This window comes from Neolamprologus multifasciatus, chromosome 20, assembly GCF_963576455.1.
Source record: "Neolamprologus multifasciatus chromosome 20, fNeoMul1.2, whole genome shotgun sequence".
Lineage (NCBI taxonomy): Eukaryota > Metazoa > Chordata > Actinopteri > Cichliformes > Cichlidae > Neolamprologus > Neolamprologus multifasciatus.
The window spans coordinates 30,189,945-30,208,399 of NC_140458.1; the positions used below are offsets into that span (position 1 = coordinate 30,189,945).

The 18,455-nt window shown below is 37.1% G+C and overlaps 1 protein-coding gene across 2 annotated transcripts; it reads left to right on the forward strand.

Moving 5' to 3' along the window:
* The first annotated feature begins 111 nt into the window (after nt 1–111).
* On the forward strand, nt 112–18,250 carry LOC146495232 (tumor necrosis factor receptor superfamily member 23-like). 2 transcript variants are annotated; one of them, XR_014871720.1, is made up of 6 exons: nt 112–3,405; nt 4,002–4,098; nt 4,192–4,317; nt 5,532–5,660; nt 5,786–14,745; nt 14,852–18,249. XR_014871720.1 is itself a non-coding variant. In XM_085147281.1 (5 exons), exons 1-5 carry the CDS (start codon nt 3,391–3,393, stop codon nt 5,851–5,853), a joined length of 435 nt encoding a protein of 144 aa, XP_085003407.1. In that variant the 5' UTR covers nt 112–3,390; the 3' UTR covers nt 5,854–18,250. The 2 variants fall into 2 exon arrangements, 1 of the variants encoding a protein (XP_085003407.1); XM_085147281.1 differs by having other exon boundaries at nt 5,786–18,250.
* Nucleotides 18,251–18,455: the final 205 nt, after the last annotated feature.

Here is an 18,455-nt window from a genome sequence, read left to right on the forward strand (position 1 = left end):
GGTGCTGTCATCATGTGGTGAGACGACGAGCAGTTTTTCTCTGATGCCATTTCTTAAAAAAAGAAAAAGAAAAAAAAACAGTCATATTTGCTGCCCTGTCAGAACTGTTATTATAGGCGGTCCACTCAAAGCACCATAAGAGAAACACTAAAAAGGAAAAGATTGTTAAAAAAGATACACAAAGAAAACAAAGTATATATTTAAAAATGCACTTCTTTGCTACTACAGTGAAATACAGTTAGCCAGATAATCCCATATCTCCTAGTTAACAATCATTTATTCTCATCCAGCTGTGAAATATTTACAAAATCAGAAAACAATCTAATGTAACAAAAGCAGGAAAATGTAACAATTTTCCTACTTTCTTCCACAGTAAAATTTCTAATATTACAGGTATTAGTTATTAGCATGTTAACATGTATTTGTATTGTGCTTTATGGCATTTCATTTTATCATTTACTTTATTCCAATATTTGTACAGGGCGTTGTTACCACTTGTCTGCGAAAGGCACGTTGTAAATAAACAGTACTTACTTACTCTTGTAGTAAATAAGTAAGTAAGGTACCAGTCTGGTTTCCGAACCCATCATAGCATGGAAATGTTTCTTACTAAAGTCATCAATGACCTAAAAACCAACAGTGATTCACCGAGCGTTTCAGTCTTAGACCTCTCTGCTTCCTTCAACAGTGTTGATGGTAACATTTTAATTCAAAGCCTTTATGATTCAGTTGGTTTATCAGGTCAGATTCTCATCAAACCCAAAGTGTAGAAGTTTTAATGTTTTACTTGGTAGTTTGAAATGTGCAGAAACAAAAATTCAGTTAGGGGTTCCTCAAGGATTTGTCCTCGGTCCATTAGTATTTAACTCTTATATGACCCTGTTTGGTGTTATCATAATGAAGATGAAAAACAGTTCTTTATCTGTCATTTTCATCTGATGAGCTAATCTCGATTTAAAATTTAATAAGCTGCACTGATGACAGTAACTGCTGATTTTTTCGAACTGAACAGAGACAAGATAAAAGTATTTTGTGTTGTTCCAAAAAGTCAGATAAAGAAAATGTGTTCATATTTATCTCACATGAAAGAAAGTCAGGACCCTTGGCATTATTTTGTTCAGTGATGTCAGTTTTGATAATTATATTAATGAGGTCACCAGAGCTCCTTTCCACAACATAAAAATATATCAGACGCTTGAAAATTCCTATTGCAAACTGAGAAATGTGCGTTCATATCGAGCAGGTTAGACTACTGTAATGCTCTACTTGCTGGATTATCCAAATTATCAGTAGGTGGATTTCATCTTGGTCTAAGGAGCTGATTATATTTGAAGTCTAAGAAGCTTGGAAAGAAAAGCGTCTGGACTTCTTTAAGTTGCTTGAAAGCGTTTCACCTCTCATCCGAGAAGCTTCTTCAGTTCTAGGGTAAAATGGTGGAGAGTCCCAGATTTAAACCCTGTGGGAGTTTCCCCCCCAAGGAGGGACAAAGGACCCCCTGGTGATCCTCTACCTAATCACATGAGCCAAGGTGTGAAAATGGGTGTGGGTCACAATCAGCCAGGGTTTCAGGTTAGCTCATTGTGAAACCTAGCCCCACCCTATCATGTGATTTCCTGGGGTCAGATGGCCCAGGGTGTGAGTGGGCGTTAAGGCATCTGGGAAAGGATCTCAGACCTGAGATCTCAGGATCTCAGAGGCAGTGGTCGTAAACCACCGCCTCTGTTCAAAGATTGTCGCTCACAGTGGACATAAATGGCTTCTTTCACTCTTTCAAACCATCTGTCCTCTCTGTCCAAAATGTGAACATTGGCATCCTTGAAAGAGTGACCGAGAACTGATTGAGAACCTTCACAGACGTGGACTTCATCTTCTTCAGAATGCAGCATACGTGGAAGTTTGAAAATATTACCATAATATTTAAGTCACTGGATTGAAGTTCTGGTTTCCAGTTCAACAGAAAACTGCCTTTTAAAGTCCTTCTATTAGTTAGTGAAGCTCTCAGTGGTTTGGCCCCCAGTTCATTTCTGGTGTACTCTTTGTCTGTAACCCTATTATAACTCTCAAGTCATCAGATGCAGCTCTTTTTACTTGTACCCTGGAATTTTCATGGTCATTTTTTGAATCCACTTAACACTGACCTATGAATCACTTAAGCCTTAAATAGGCCCGTAACTCAAGGGATGAGTCAGTGTTGTGTCTACACATAACAGGCATATTACATAGAACCGATCTGAAATGATGTCTTCAGGAACTTTGTTACTAGCAGCCAGCTGGAAGAAAACAAACACAAAAGGAATTTTCACAGATAAAGTGTTTTTGAATGGGAAAATGTCCTGAAGCAGGATCTGAGAGAGGCATCTGGCCCTTCAGGTATTTCATATACTTACTGTTTACTGAAGCCTCATCAGAAATAGTCAGTGGAAGGTTGCCAAGAAGCCATTTTTAAGAAAGATGAACAAGGAGAAAAGCCTGATGTATGATAAATTACACAAGAACTATACTGAAAATTGTCCCCAACAGGTCTAATGGAGTGATGAATCCAAACTTGAAATTTCAGCTTAAAATTGTTTTCAATATGTCTGGGAGTCAGGAGTGAGTCACTCCTTTACAGCCATCTGTAAAACACAGTAGAGGCACCTTCATGGTTTGGAGCTGCATGTCACCCAGCCAAAAGTGACGGAATTACGAACACAGAAAAGTAACATAAAATTTTGATCCATTGTGGAATACGATCTAAAAAGCATGTGATTGTCAACAACTTATTTTTTCCACATGCCAATGATCCTGAACACACTGCCAATGGAGTAAAAGGATATGTCGAAATCTTAAATGAATTCCAAGAATGCTGGTGTTCAAGTTTCATCATGACCTTCAGTACATGTAATGTCAGAGGTGTTTTCCAAAGTCAGCAAATCGAGTTAGGCTGCTTTTCACAGCAATACAGCTTCTTGGTAGATTTTGAATCCTCTAATCTGTATCAGCATTTAACTGATCACATTTTTCCATAAAGTCGGAATTTGATGTATTACTGTGCATTGTTCTGGCTAAAACTTTAAGGCAGGCATCCAGGCCACCCTTGTCCATATCAGTACTGCAGAAATTCTGTGATTGTGCAGGAGTCTGCATGTAAGGGGTTAGTGTTTACATGATGTCAATTTCCTGTTTCTTGCACCACTTCTCTGGAGATTCCAAAGAACCGAAACCGTGACACACAATCGCACACTCACAAACAAAGCCTTCCTTAAACGTTTTATTTGAGTCAGCTTTAAAGGAAACCTGCATATCAGTTGAAGTGAGAATTCTTCCTGCTGCTGTCCACTTTGGGCGAGAACTACATTGCTGTTTCAAACTGAGTGAGGGAATTCCAGTGAAACTGCCTGCTCTCACAACATGGACCTTATCTTGGTAAGTTTATATTTTTTTTTATTGATTATCTTTTTATTGATTTTATTGATTTATGCTGCTTAAAAAATTTATTAGGCCAACTGTCATGAAAACAGATCTGTCAAAATTGTAAATCATCCAGCGCTGTTATAAACTGTCCTCTTTTCTGCGGGGCCTGATTGGGATTTATTTCACTTGTTTACAACACCTTTCTCTGTCTTCTGTATTATGATCTGATTTTTCTATCAAACCTGTGAGCCAGAAAAAAATGTGTGAAGGAGCTCTGTAAGGAGAGCAGCTTTAGAAAGAGGTTTCTGAAATACTTTCCTGAATGTGACAGAGTCTATGCTCCCAACCCTCTGATGGTCATATTTAGGAAACTATGGGGGGAAAAAACAAACAAACTTCATCTTATGTGTTCTGTCTGGACGACGACTTAAGTGGCTAATACTTTTAGCTTCACTACAGTTTTTTTCAGCCCTGATTTGTGTGGTATTTCGATGCATTTTTATATATTTCTGATGATACTCTTGCCGTCTCTTTGTGGCTGTTTTAATGAAAAATGTCAGTCCTTCCTCAACAGTTTACCTCAGATCTTCAAACCTCCTTTGTTTCAGGTCTTCCCACTGATACTTGCACTGATTTCCTGTGGACAGAGTCACACTGAGGGGACTGAACAAACTAATGGTTCATGTTACAATTTGTGTCCAGCTGGTAAGATATAATGAGGAACATTGTTGTCAGTTATTGGTATAAAGTCAGTGTGAAAGTAACACATTAACTTTCCCCCTTTTCTCTCTTTTTCAGGATATCATAAAGTTGGTAACTGTGATGATCAAGTTAAAAAGTACAAATGCAAGAAATGTGAGGATGGCTTCTACACAGACATAGAAAACTACATAGAGAAATGTCTTCGGTGTGACTTGTGTAATCGTAAGTATCCTGCCCAGTTTCAATTTAGTGTTACACATGTTTTCTGCTTGTGTGTTTAGGTCGATTAAAGTTAAATTGGACTAAAAAACAGACTGCTATCATCTTGTCATTTAGATGTATGAAACACGGTGCTCTTCTATTGTTTCAGCATAAACCTCTTTTTGTGGTGATCTTGTTTTGATGATAGTATATTTGTTTCTGACCAATGTGATGAAGTTGAAACACTTTGATGACTTAAGTCTGTCTAGGATGGGAAACCTTTCAACATTGTGTGTCACTCTTACCCTTCAGAAGGTCAGTTTGAGCTTGTGCACACTAAGATTAGAGACTTTGCAGTGCAAAGGCAACGTCTGATGTTACGTGCACTCCAACTTTAACTAACTATTAATTGTCATTGCTTTTGGTTAACGTGACTGTTAGTATTGGTGAGGTCACCAAGGTAGTTAAAACAATCTATTTGGTGGCTGGACTTTGGGGATTTGCCTTAAGTCCTTCAAGCCCCTGAATGTGCGCTTGCATGTAGACCTGATATCAGGTATCAGGTTATTCAGCCCCTGTACGACTGTAGTGAGAGGTTAGGTCACATTGTCTGTGATCAGTTAAACTTATTCTGAGCTGCTGTTTAACTCCACCAGAGCTCCCCTTTGTCGCTGGTTCTGTTCATAACTTATATGAGCAGAATTTATAGATGTAGCCATGAGTTCAGAGTCGGTATGCTTTGGTTTGTCTATATCTTTGCTTTTTACGATATGGTCCTGCTGACTTCATTGAGTGACTGGGACATTTAGCAGCTGACTAAGAAGCCGCTGGGCTGACAACTGGTATCTCCAATTCTGAGACCTTGGTTTGGTAGTGATATGCTGCACCGAGTAGAGGAATTCATTCAAGTATCGACAATCCAAGAGGAGTTTCATAGTAGAAATTCTGCTTCTACAGATCTGGGCTTGGGCTACAATGGGTACTAGGTTCCTCCTAAATCAAGTGGTTCATGCATCTCTAATTAAGAGGAGATTACAGGGCAGACCAGAAATGCTGGCAATACTATATCTTTTGGATGGCTTGGAATTCTTCTAAAATAGCTAAAGGAAGTTGCTGGAAAGAGGAAGTTCTGGGCATCACTGCTTAGACTGCTGCCTTCAGGATAAGCAGTAACAAATAGATGATGGCTGGAAGTACGGCATAGATGGACATACTGTGCTTTGCTTTTTCCTCAGATGATGAGATTGTACTAAGGCCCTGCTCCTTTAATAGCAACATAGTGTGTGCCTGTAAAGATGGATACTACAATTTAGGGTCTGACCATCTGAGGGAATGCATGAAATGTTCCTGTAGAACATGTCCAGGTAAGTACACTAAAAGAATGTTAAAGCATTTGATTGGTATTCACAGCAGCCACATTTTTTCATTATCAAGCATAATAACAACTTAAATAAATTCATTCAGTCACCTCCACCTTTATTCCTTTCAGAGAACGATGACTACAAAAGGAAGTGTCTGAAGCAGACGATTGGGACAGACAAAACATATCAATCGTGATTAGATTTTGTTTGTGACTGACTGACAAGAGCACAGGACTACAAATCAATCAGAAAATAATATAGAATGCATATATTTACTGCAGTGATAGCTTACAGTGTATATCAGCACCATCGTCAAATCTAAACACAGTGTCTGGCTTATAAAATGTGCTCATGTATGTGTAAACCACATTGTTATTACTGAGTTTTGGCAAAATTGCACAACTGCATGTGTCATAATCACTGTTTGGTTCCAGGGTTTTGAGTTGAAGATTGATTTTTTAAATTTTTGTTTGTATTTTTATTTTTATCTTTAGGGTTTGTTTTGAATTTACTCTGTTTTGGATTTTCAGTTATTTTTTAGTATTTTGAGTCTCCAGATCTGGTTAAATTGTCAGGATCCCTGGGTTTTCCTTTGTCTAGTTTTCCCCTTTGACTTGTTATCTCGTAAATATTTATTGTCTGCGTCATCCATTGTTCATTATCACGCCCTCCCTCACAGACGTGTGCTCCTTGCTGGGATTTTCCAAATTCCCTAAAAGTGTGTTTTCCAGTAGTTTGTTTTGAACTTGTTTTAACTGCAGCAATAGAGATTCTTCTTTTCTTTTCCATTTCTCGAGTCCTGGATTTGGGTCTACAACCTGCCTGTTACACAGCACTACATTATATAACTTTCTTCCTTTCTTTTTCTTTTTAATGGTTTGTTTCTGCCACTGGAAATGACCCTTTTTTATCATAAGTCAAAATTTTGGATTTTTATCTGAAAGCTCTGACTTAAAAACCTCAAAATTTTGAGTTATTTACATTTTTGAGTTATTGTCTCAGAAATTTGATTTATGAAGTTTAGATTTTGAGATAATTTGAAATTCGCTGTACCAATGATTTCCACACTTCATCAGTGCCCTCACTCATCCACTAATCATTTAGTGGTAATTTGGTATCTTACTTGTCTCTGGTTTCCTTTGTTTAGGAATCACAATCTAGATTAAAATGTGCATAAATATCCCTGCCTTTGTTCTTTGCCATCTTGTACTGTTTAGTCTTCTTTATGTTAAGGCTTCTCTTTGTTCCTGTCCTTGTTTTGGATTACCAATTAACAATAACCATTTTTGGAGTTTTACTCACTGTTTGTTTAGATTACAGCTAGATTACAACACTCGTTCTTTGTTTATTGAAACTCAGTCTCTGTCTTGTGTTTTGAGTCTTTATGGATCTATAAGCGGTATGTGCTAAGATGATCTCATTTTGTTTCCTGTTTCTTGCATTGCTTTTCTGAAGACAAAACAGAATTGAAAGTCCAGAGGCCGAAAACATGCGATAACACACTCATACAAATAAACCTATCCTTAAACCACAAGTTTGAGTCAGGTTCAAAAGAAAACCATTCATCAGCTTAAATAAGAGTGTCTCATCTCATGCTGGTGATTACAAGATTCTTTTCAACTGAGTGAATCTGAATAAAAATTGGTATGTAATCCTCTTTGTAGTACATGGAGATGATTAATTGGATCATCTCCATGTACAATTTCAAGGGTGCTTTGAGTTTTGTCATTTAGTGTTGTGTGAAGCTCATGTTTACATAAAGGTATACAAAGATTATGTCGTATGTCTTAATGACCGCAAGATAAGGTTTGTTACAAGATTTATTTATTTTTTTTACAGTTGCTTAAAAGTTATCTTTTATTATGCATATTCTTCAAGGACTGTAAATCATATTTGTTGGCATCATTATTATACTATCATTATATTATTATCATTATTGCTAGCATACATCCTCGCTGTTGTGATTTTAGTGTTGATAATCAAACTTCATATTAGTTGCTGAAAATGTTAATGCTGCAGTATTGTGTATAACAGACATGCAGGGTAGAAGAAGGCCTCCTGATTACTGGGATTCCCTGTTGTGGTCTTGCTGCTCTAGGAGCAACAATTTCCTGTGAAAAAGAGTTTCCACAGGACAGTGGAGCAACCTTTCCCAGCAATAACTTGAAGTAATGGTTTTCTGTGGGGTTTTTCTTTATCAGTCTCTCACATCGTGGGGATGTTTCAGTTCAGCTCATTGAGATTCATGGCAATTTGTTCAGAGAGATTGCTCCACATTTGAGTCTTGAACACTTTGGTATACAGAAGACTTCATGGTTGACTCAGTGCAAGGTGTCCAGGTCCTGTGGTTGTAAAACAAGCCCAGATTATCACTCGTCCACCACTGTGCTGCCTGTTGGTATGAGACGTTTGTATTGATTAGGGCTGCCACAAATGATTATTTTAATAGTCGACTAGACACCGATTATTTTTCTGATTAGTCGACTAATCAGATCATGCTAAAGCTAAAACGTATAGCTTATTGCACCAGCATGCGTCTGCTCTTATATAACTATTATTAGCTTACAGCTTGAAGTGTTTAAGGTATGTGCTAACTAAAAATAAAGACAAGATGACAGTTTAGTCAGTTCAGTTCAGTTCTTTTTTATTTCAAACATATACATTCACCAACGTTTCATAAAATCATTCCATGCAGTTGTTTGAAATATATACTATAAGTATATACTTATTTAGCTCTACCCCCTCAGGTTTACATCCTCATCATCTAAATTTGAACAACAAAAATGTATACAACGCCTTCAACTTAGAACATAACATCACAAAAAATATTTTCTCATGTTCAACTAAAACTATATTTAGATTTACTAATTTGCTAATTATTAAACTTTTAATGAAATTTTCAGATTGTCTCGGTGTAGTTTAATAAACTTGGCCAGCTGTTCTTTCTATGTAAAATATAACAGGACACTGGAGTAAATTCTCTACCATTTCACACTTCTGTTTAATCAGTTCTCTGCTTGACATTTATTCAGCTGTGTAAAAACTATAACTTTAATCTCAGCCAAACCAATTTACTGAGGAATAAAAAAAACACTGAAAAAAGCCAAACAATAACATTTTTAAATTATCTGAGTGACTTATATATCATGTTTAACCTGAGTAGCGAAAGACCCAAGGGGGTTTAAAAATGATCTGCCAGGAGTTCACTGTTCTCGCCGGCTCTAGTGAGCCTCGAACCCTCTAGCTATTGAGCTGTTCGTTCTTCGAAAACGTCGGAGCACTTTTGCAAATATGTCATGTCTTGATAAACCGAGCAGATATTTGAAGTTTACGCAGCTACATTCTCGCCTGAAAATATGTTAAACGTTTATTTTGTGACCCAGAAAGAGTAATTAGAGTAATATTAAAACTAAGTAGCTGCCGCCATTGTTGAAAACTGGAATAGAGCTTGAAAATGTGACAAAACCGCAAAGGATTGTAGGTACGAGTGGCAAGTGGTATAAGCGCACGCAGGCTTTCACAAGAAAACAGTCACACAGCGATAAAAAGAAACACAAAGAATGGCAAGAAACTGTTGTATTATTAACCGCAATAGCCGGTCGCATGACAGCCACGGGAAGCCGACCGGTAAAGAGATATGTTTTTATCAGATTCTGTCGTGGAAGAAAAATTGTTCAAGCCATGTTTCTGAAGTAACAAAGAGGTGACGGATGGCCTGGATTGCAGCCATTCGAAGACCAAATATAACATTCCAGAACACTCCAGCTTACTTAGTCTGCTCCAAGCATTTCCACAAAGGTGAGCCTTTTGTTGTTGTTATTACGTAATTTATCATAACATAATTATTGTTGTAGGTTACAAATAAGTCTTATATTGATTTGAATTGAATTCGTTGCGCTATGCTGCTTTGTTCGCGGTGGCTTTGCGGGCTAATGTTTGTTGTGTTTTGTAGGAAAACCAGCCTACAAAATGCTGGAATGCGATCCAGACTGGGCACCCTCTATCGACCTGGGTCATACCGAGTTTAAAGCTGCTACCACAGCGAGATTTGATCGGTTAAGAGGGAGAGCGATATCAAAACAGCCACGAAAAGTCCCGCATATATGTGCCCAAGTGTTGTAGCAATCAAGTGATGTTTGAGGTTTTCCAGTATGTTTTGAAATGTTTTTTTTTTTTTTTTGCATTGTTGATTTGTTTTTCACCAAAGCAGCTAATAAAGCACAATGGAATACAATTTTGCCTCTTTCTTGTAAGATTTTATAATAGAATGAAATATGCCAGTTATAAATAAAGACAATAAATTGAAAGAATTATGAAACACTTATTTTATTTCTATTGGATCTGAAAATGTTGTGTAATACTACAACCTGAAACGACAAATAGATTGCGTTGGTCTGTACAGGAGATAAAGAAAAAAAATGTAACAACAGCTGTGAAATGGAATAGTCCAAATCACCAAAGTAAACTGGACCTGGGCTTGTTGCAGGCATCTGAAGTTACTAAACATGTTGTGAGTGTATGCACTCACACTTAGGACCATATAATAATAAATATGTGCGTGATGAAAGTTGGGCAGCACGCTAACGTCTTTAGTCCACTCTGTATGCTCATATGGGTCTGACCCTTTCACTCCTTTGATTTTTACCTCATACCTTTTGTTTTTCGCCTTTTTGTCAAGTCTGTCTTTGTACGGACCTGTCGTGTTCTCCTTCGTTTTGTACATAACTGTTTTTGGGACAAATAAAATGCAAGTAGTGATTAAAATCGCAGAATTAATGATTACCGGTGCTGGAAATGCTAGTGCTTGATGAAGTGTTTTGATTTTGCTGCCACTCGTACCCACAATGCAATGCGCAAAAGTCACGTGGTCTGTCGGCTGGGCCGCACTATGAATTCTGGGATAGGTTGGGCCACGAGGGATACCAACACCGGACCCATCCTACAAATCTGGGGAAATGAAGGACGGATTTTTTGGACGCATTTGGGGGAGTCTTCGAATTTGCGCAGGCTTCGCCACGTCGATGTAACGTAATTGGCCTACAAATGCAGCCTCTGAAGGATCTTACAAAGCTTCAAACCACATCGACTATTAAATTAGTCATAGACGATTTTAATAGTCAATGTAATTGTGACTAGTCATTGTAATTGTGACTAGTCGACTAATCGTGGCAGCCCTAGTATTGATATGCTGCAGAAGCATGGGCTTCAGGTTGTTTGGATATGATATTATAACCCTGCCCACAATGATGAACTGCAATAATTGATTCTTTCCTCCTATCCTGTTAACGCTCCAGACCTGCAAAATGCCAAAACATCTGCTTTTATGGAGGAACTCACTCTTTCTAATGATCAGTCAATTAAGTGTCTTTAATTATCACTCTATAAATTTACAGGTAATTATTTAAATTGTATTTGTTTTTACTTATACATGTTTAGTTTACAATAATGAAAAATAAATGCAAAATCATTAGAATAGCATTTTCTTAAAGTTTGGTAGTTTGAGAGACTGAAATCCCATTGTTAGAAATTGGATCATATTAAATTTTGCAATTTTTTATGTAAAGCATGCAGTTGCATGGGTATGAAAGTATAAATTAAAATTTGTCAGACCTTCAGCACTAAAACACACAAGACCAAGTGAATAGTCACTTTTATATGCATTTGATTGTTGAAGATTGTATAATGTAACAGAGAAAAAATATTGAACATGTTGAGTTTTTTTTTAAGAGACTGAAAAGAGCAGAGAACTGCAATTGAAGACAGCAATCTTATTTGTACTTACTGCATTGATGGCTTACAGTACTGTGTATGAATGTTAAGCACACGTCATTAATATTGCTGATTGATGATTACTTGACCACAGTGTAATCAAAATGAATTGGATCGATTTGTTATTGCTGTCTATCAAGTGTGACTATACGTTTTGTGTGTGTTTTATGATTTTACAGGTAATATCTTTGGTGAGCGAAACATTTGCACAGACTGCAAAAACACTGTTTGACTAGTAGCTGCTTTTAAATTTTGATCTAAAATGTGTTTGTGGTTGAGTTGAGCATGCCCTGATTTCAGCAATGGACATGTTGGCTTTTTGCTAGAATGAAGGAAACACGTTTGCAAATTTAACATCATTTCCCCACATATATATCTCTTGTGCACTCACTCTTCCTGTGGTTAGACTGAGGATGTAACTACCTGTGTTGAATAACACGTTGATAGATACCAGAAATCCTCATAACAGGCAGGTTAAGGTTGCTTTACTAACTAATTAATATAGTAATGTCAGAGTGTCTTTGTGTCTACAGCAGGGAGCCAAATGCCTTTTCTTGCACATGTTTTGGTGACTGGTGTAAATATGGCTCCTGCTTTTATGCTGAAAAGTCTTATTTTATTTCTGTGCCTGATATGTTGTTCTTTCTCAAACTGCAGCACAACTGGCCTTGAAAAAGGAGGTTATGCTGTATTGTGTAATTTACACTGAAATGTAGTCAGAAACATTGAGATGACTTTAAGCATTATGTTAGGGCTCAAATTGCTTAAAAAAACCATTGCTTTTCAACCTGATTTAGCAGAAAATAAAGAAAACCATGTCTTCTTGAAGATGTGTACCATCTTTTTATTAGTACTGGATATCTTGATAGCACCTCATGTCATTTAAAAACTATATTTCTTCGTATTCTAAATATAAATTCTGAACATATGCCTCTTGAAGGTGTAACTTCACACCTCTTGACAAAAGTGTGGTGCTCGGTTAAACTGTCAAAGAGGTTATAAACAGATTTTTGGAGCAATGAAAAGTTGATTGGAGAGAGTGTTAAGTTACCTGAAAGTGATTGCAGTTAAAAAAATAAATAAATTAGGAACTAAATGACAACTATACCCACATATGTTCTTGTGTTTGAATGAACAGTGAAGCACTTTTTGGATTATAGTTGAGGTTTACTGCAGCAGACGAATGCTAACAGCAAAGTAGACTTTTATGTTGGAATAAAAAAGGAAGAGTCAATATAGTAAATGTAATAGATAATAAAAAGAGGTTAATGAGAAAGAGGTTGTTTTAAAGCCAATAAGATACGTAACATGTTCACAGTGTACCAGCCCTCTTATACTCTACAGTCCCCAACACTACCCCACCGCAGATCTAACTGCTTACCTAACTCCACCACTGTTCCTGGTGGGTTGTCACATGATGTGACCTTATTTCCTGCTTTTATCGACACCCCAAGGAACTGAAACCCCGTACCCCCAAACACAATCACACATTCACACAATCAGAGTCTTCCTCAAACCTAAAACCCCAAAGATGAATCTTTCCCTGGTAAGTAATACTTTTTTTTATAGGTTTGAGCTGGATTGAGAAAAAAAGCGTTTTTCTAAATGCAGTTTTCATCTGAATGTTTTTGAATTATTAATTGTTATGGGAACTATTGGAAAGGATTGTGATTGAATAAGTGGATACAAACATTATGTCTTAATGACTGCGAGATAAATTATTGTATTTATCTGTTAATTGTGACTAATTGTTAAATTTGAGAGTTTGACTGTAAATCACATTGCTGTCAGTCCTATAGCTAGTTCATCTTCACTGTTTAGGTTTCCATTTTTAGTGTTGTTATTGAAGCTCCGAGTGTAACTGCATATTTTTGTCATTGGTCCTGGACCTAGCAGACCTTTAAGTTGTGTTTATTGTTAAATACCTTTTGCTTGAGTTTTAGTTTGTGTAGTGTTTTTGGAGCTATGAGTTTCATTCTAATTGATGTTCACGTTTGGTTTTGCCATGCTTCTGTTCACAGGTTTTCTTGGTTGGTCACCTTTTACATTTCAGTGTCTGGTTGTAGTTATTGCACGAGTTCCAGTTGATCCTTTCTCTAATATGTTCCCTGATGTTGAGTCTTTGTCTCGTTTTCCTTTGTGTTAAGTTTACCGTTGTGCCAGAGTTTTGATTCATTGATTCATCTTTTCTTCATCTTATTTGCGCTTATTTCAAATTTTAGATTTTACCTGGTGCGTTTGTGCTGAAAATATACAATAATCTGTCACAATAATTAGAAGATAGTAATGCAGGAAGAACCTCTAACAGTACCACTGCAAGTCATATTTCAGAGACGTAAATAATCTGTATCTAATGTAAAAAGTTAGCAGAAGGATTACCTGTGTTTTATATGTTATTATTGGGCAGCCAACATCCATAAATATAAGTGTTCAGGTTTAGGAAGAGGAGGATGAAGAAGCCCTAAGTGTGTAAAACTGGAAGAATATTCCAGTAAGCTGGTATCACTGGGCTCTCAGACCTGTCATCTCCCATCACTCAACAGTGCAGCCCATATCACAAGGGTTTTTTAAAAAAATCTATATTGTTTGTATGATCAGTTTTCCTCTCCTGAACTCTTCTCTCTCACCTGTGTCTGAAAACATTTGACCTTTGTGATGGACTTCTGTAGAGAGATTAGCATTGTTTCACTTTAGACAAGGGTTTGCGTTCCCTGGTATGTATTTGCATAGATTTTAGCTTTCTTAATCTCTTGAGGCCTCACAGCACAGCTACCGGATATTCACCTACTGTGAAAGTGTACAGATATTAGAGTAATGTTTGTATGTCCTTCAATGTGCATAATAAGCACATATGCAGGACTGCTTTTTTCCACTTGTGTAATATTTTTGAAATTAGAAACTCAGAGTGATGCTGAAAAACTGGTTCATGCATCTATTACTTCTAGGCTGGACTACTGTAATTCATTATTATCAGGATGTCCTAAAAACTCCCTGTGTTGTGTGTTTCTTGGACGTTATTGCTAAAGTTCAGAAGATATGTTAAACTTTGATTGTCAGTGGAAAGTCTAGAATTTTATCAAATATGTTTCCCATATTTTCAGTCTCCCTAAAAAGTTATTGAAATTAAAAAACAAGTTTTTCCTCTCCCGTTTCTTGGCAAGAGTCAATCATTATTACTCTTTCTGTCCTCTTGTTTCAGCTTTTGTGACCAAATGTTTTTTTCACATGTTCCCACTGATACTTGCACTGATTTCCTGTGGATTTCACACTGAGGGGATCGAACAAACTGATGGTTCATGTTACAATTTGTGCCCAGCTGGTAAGATATAATGAGGAACATTATTGACAATAATTGGCCTTCGTGAAGTTATTGTGGAAGTATCACATTAACTCGTTACCTTTCTCCTTCTCTCTGTCTTTCCCAGGATATCATAACGTTGGTAATTGTGATGATCAAGTTATAAAGTACAAATGCAAGAAATGTGAGCATGGCACATTCACGGAGGTAGAAAACATCATAGAGAGATATGTGACTCATGTAGTTGTAAGTATCCAGCTCATTTTCAGTTTGCTGCTACACATACTGTCAGCTCATGTGATAAAGTTTAAGGTGTTTTCAAGTTAAATTGGACTGAAATATGACAGACAGGTATTTTCTGGTTATTTCAATATATAAAATATCTTCATAGGAAAACCACAGAGAGAAATATCTCAGGTGTAGCATCTGTGAGTGCAAGGATCCTACTCATCTTCCATTAACTGTGATGTGTGCTGTCAGTATGTGTGATAAAGCTGAAGGGGGATCAAATTTAAATTTGACCAAAATGAAAGTGTATGATCTCTTTTCACGATGAGTATATTTAATATTGTATTTTACAAACAACCCGCAGAGTATCACTTTGAGAGGATGCTAACTGAGACTCTTGACCACATGAATATTGGCACAGCATTTAGAAACGACCTTTTTCTCCACTAAAACTAAAACTAATGAAAAGACACTGACTGATAGAGCAACATGTAGTCCTGTGGCCTTGTCAGAGCTGTGTATTCCAGTTATTTGGACTAAGATGAAAAAACTGCATCTTGATTGAGTTTTAATATTCAGTGTCATGGGACACGCAACAAAAATTATGCGTTAATGACTAAATGAAAGTCTTCTGTTTATTAAGTGTAGTATTTTTATTTTGTCTGTTCTTGAGTAACGACTGTAAATCGTATTGCTGTTATTACAACAGCTAGTGTACATCCACGCTGTTATCTTCTTCATTTTTAGTGTTATTATGAAGCCTCCTGTGTAACTGCATTTGGCAGCTAAATGTTAAGGCTGCAGTGTTTAAAGGAGACAGCAGACACATGTAGGTAACTGAGGCTAAGAAGGCTTTTTAATTATTGGGATCCTCTGTCATAGTCTCACTGCTCTAAAAACAACAATTTCTACAGTCGTTTGAAATAATTTTCAGAGGACTCTGCGGTCATAAAAACACGAAATAAACCTTTGTCAGTATTATGGGAGAATTTTGCCCCACTTTTATTAACAGTGCCTTCTCAGTTTGCTCTGTATTTGCAGGCATTTGTTTATGGACTGAGAGGACAGAACAAACTAATGGTTCACGTTACAAATTGTGCTCACCTGAAGTAAAACACTAACTTTCCTCTTTTCTCTCTCTCTGTCCCAGGTTGTCATAAAGGTGGTACTTGTGACGAGCCAATTGAAACGTACAGATTCAAAAGATGGGGCAAAAGATGGCACCTACATGGAAATGAAAAACCATACGGGGAAATGTAAAGTGTGAGTCATGTGTTTGTAAGTAACCTGCTTCCAGTGAATAGACGCACGTGGTAGTGTGAGAAAATGTAAGAGGACCTGGAGTTAAATCTGACTACACACATAGCATAATATGCTCTTTTGTTCCTGAAACCTTTCACAATGATATTTTGGTGATCTCATTCAACCGGTTTTATGAAGTCAGAACTCTTGAATGAAATCTGTTGAGTCTGGGAAATCTTGTCAGACTTGTGTTTCATTATAAACAGGCAGAGTATTGGGCTGGAGACTTTGCTGTGTAATCCTATCATTTAGAAAATACCCAAAATGTCCAATGAACTAATGTTCAGGCTTACATAATGCTGTAACTCTGTCACTTAAAATAAATAAATAAATTAATGATTACATGAATTCAGCCACCTTCATTTTCCTTTCAGAGTATGCTGACTAAAGAAAGAATTGCCAGCAATGCCAAAGGTAGAAGACGGTACAGGCAAAGTTTTATGACTTCAAAGGGTTTGCATGAACTAGAAAAATACTTTTAATTGCTTTTAAATTCTGATCTAAATATATTTGTGGTTGAGTCGAGCATTTCATGTTTTCTTTGGGCTTTTTAGTCAAAATGGAGGAAACACGTTTGCAAATTTAACCTCCATGCACATCTCTTGTGCACTCACTGCTCCTGTGGTTTGACTGTGGGCATGATTAACCGTGGTGACAAGCAGTGCCAACAGTGTCTAATAATAAGAAGGTTATGGGTTACCTGGCTAACTCACAAAGCGCATGTGAAATGCTAGTTTCACACATTGTTCTTAAAGAGTACACAGGCTCCCCGGATCTTCTGCTTCCTCTGCATCTCGGAGGACTCTCCATTCTAGGAGCAGTAACCGTTCGAGTCTTCATATCAAGGCTTTGCTATCTCTTAACACCTTTTTAGATATGCCATCAGCTTCCTGTGTTGACAATACCAGTCTCTTTCCTTATTTATAGGACAGCTTATCAGATTGAACCAGATTGAACCAGAATGCAGGAGGAAACGTGCTAACGCATCGTTTACATATCTATCCACAGCTGTACAGTTTCTCTTAAAGCATGGCCAAATCTTTATCTAAGTTACAATTAATAAAACATCATTTATTTTATGGATTAACAAAGAAAAAAACAAAAAAACCCAAAACACCATTGCATTGTTCTTCTCTATAGTGAATATGTTATTCAGACATTAACAGTACTTGTTGCTGCCATCACTGGGGAGAACTTGGAGAGTGTCTAAGTGGGATTTCTGACATTTGGTAGAAAGCAGGTAAGATGAAAGAAAATGGATCTTAGTCATTCAAATATAAATTGTACAATGAAGGATACTTAAAAAACATTGTGATGCTGAGGATTAACTTTAAGAGCCTTTTAGCACCAGACATCCGAAGATTGTTGCTGAGCTAAAGCCGATCTTTATGAAAGAAGGATCCAAATTCAGAGTGCAGATCTGACCTGGAAATGATTAAAATGTCCTGCAGGCAAAGAATATTATCAACCAGCATCTTGAATGATAAATCAGTGTGTTCAATAAATACAGAAAAGAGTATGATGTAGTCAGACCGCATTATTACACAGTGTTTGCTGGTTTTCTTTTTCTGTTACTGGTCTAACAAGTCTCTCGACTAGGTTGACAACACCTAGGCATCCATCCGTCTATCCATGTACCTGTGGGTTTGGGCAGTGCATGGATAGACGGATGGAGGCTCCAACTGTAGATCCAGCTTCAACATCAAAAACTTTGATGAACGCTTCAGATCTTCAAATTCATCAAGTTTCGTATGACTATTAGTGAGTTAAAAACCACTGGACGTTATTACCAGAGATGGGCAGTAACGCGTTACTTGTAACGCATTACTGTAATCCGATTACTTTTTTCAAGTAACGAGTAAAGTAAGGGATTACTATTGCAAAAACGGTAATTAGATTACCGTTACTTTCCCGTAGGAACACTGCGTTACTGCGTTACTAAAACCGTGATTTTTTTGCGAGAAATTCTCATGACAGTGATGTAAGCGAGTGCGACGTTCGTGACCACAGGTGCGTGTGATATATTATCCAACAATGGATAATATATCGAGTGCGGAGAGAGTATGAGCGTGCAGCGTTTAAAGCGTGGAAGTACTGACTTTATTTTGAGTTTGATTTCATAAAAAGTGACAAAAACATTAGTGTCCGTTGTGCGTGGGAAGAAAACTTCCCTAAACTTCCAAGTAAGCACTGAGTGCGCT

Bases quoted from the DNA above. Each gene is read 5' to 3' on its own strand.
- LOC146495232 (XM_085147281.1), top strand. The intron at 4,099-4,191 runs GTAAGATATAAT...TCTCTTTTTCAG, and splicing joins TTACAATTTGTGTCCAGCTG to GATATCATAAAGTTGGTAAC. The intron at 4,318-5,531 runs GTAAGTATCCTG...CTTTTTCCTCAG, and splicing joins TCGGTGTGACTTGTGTAATC to ATGATGAGATTGTACTAAGG.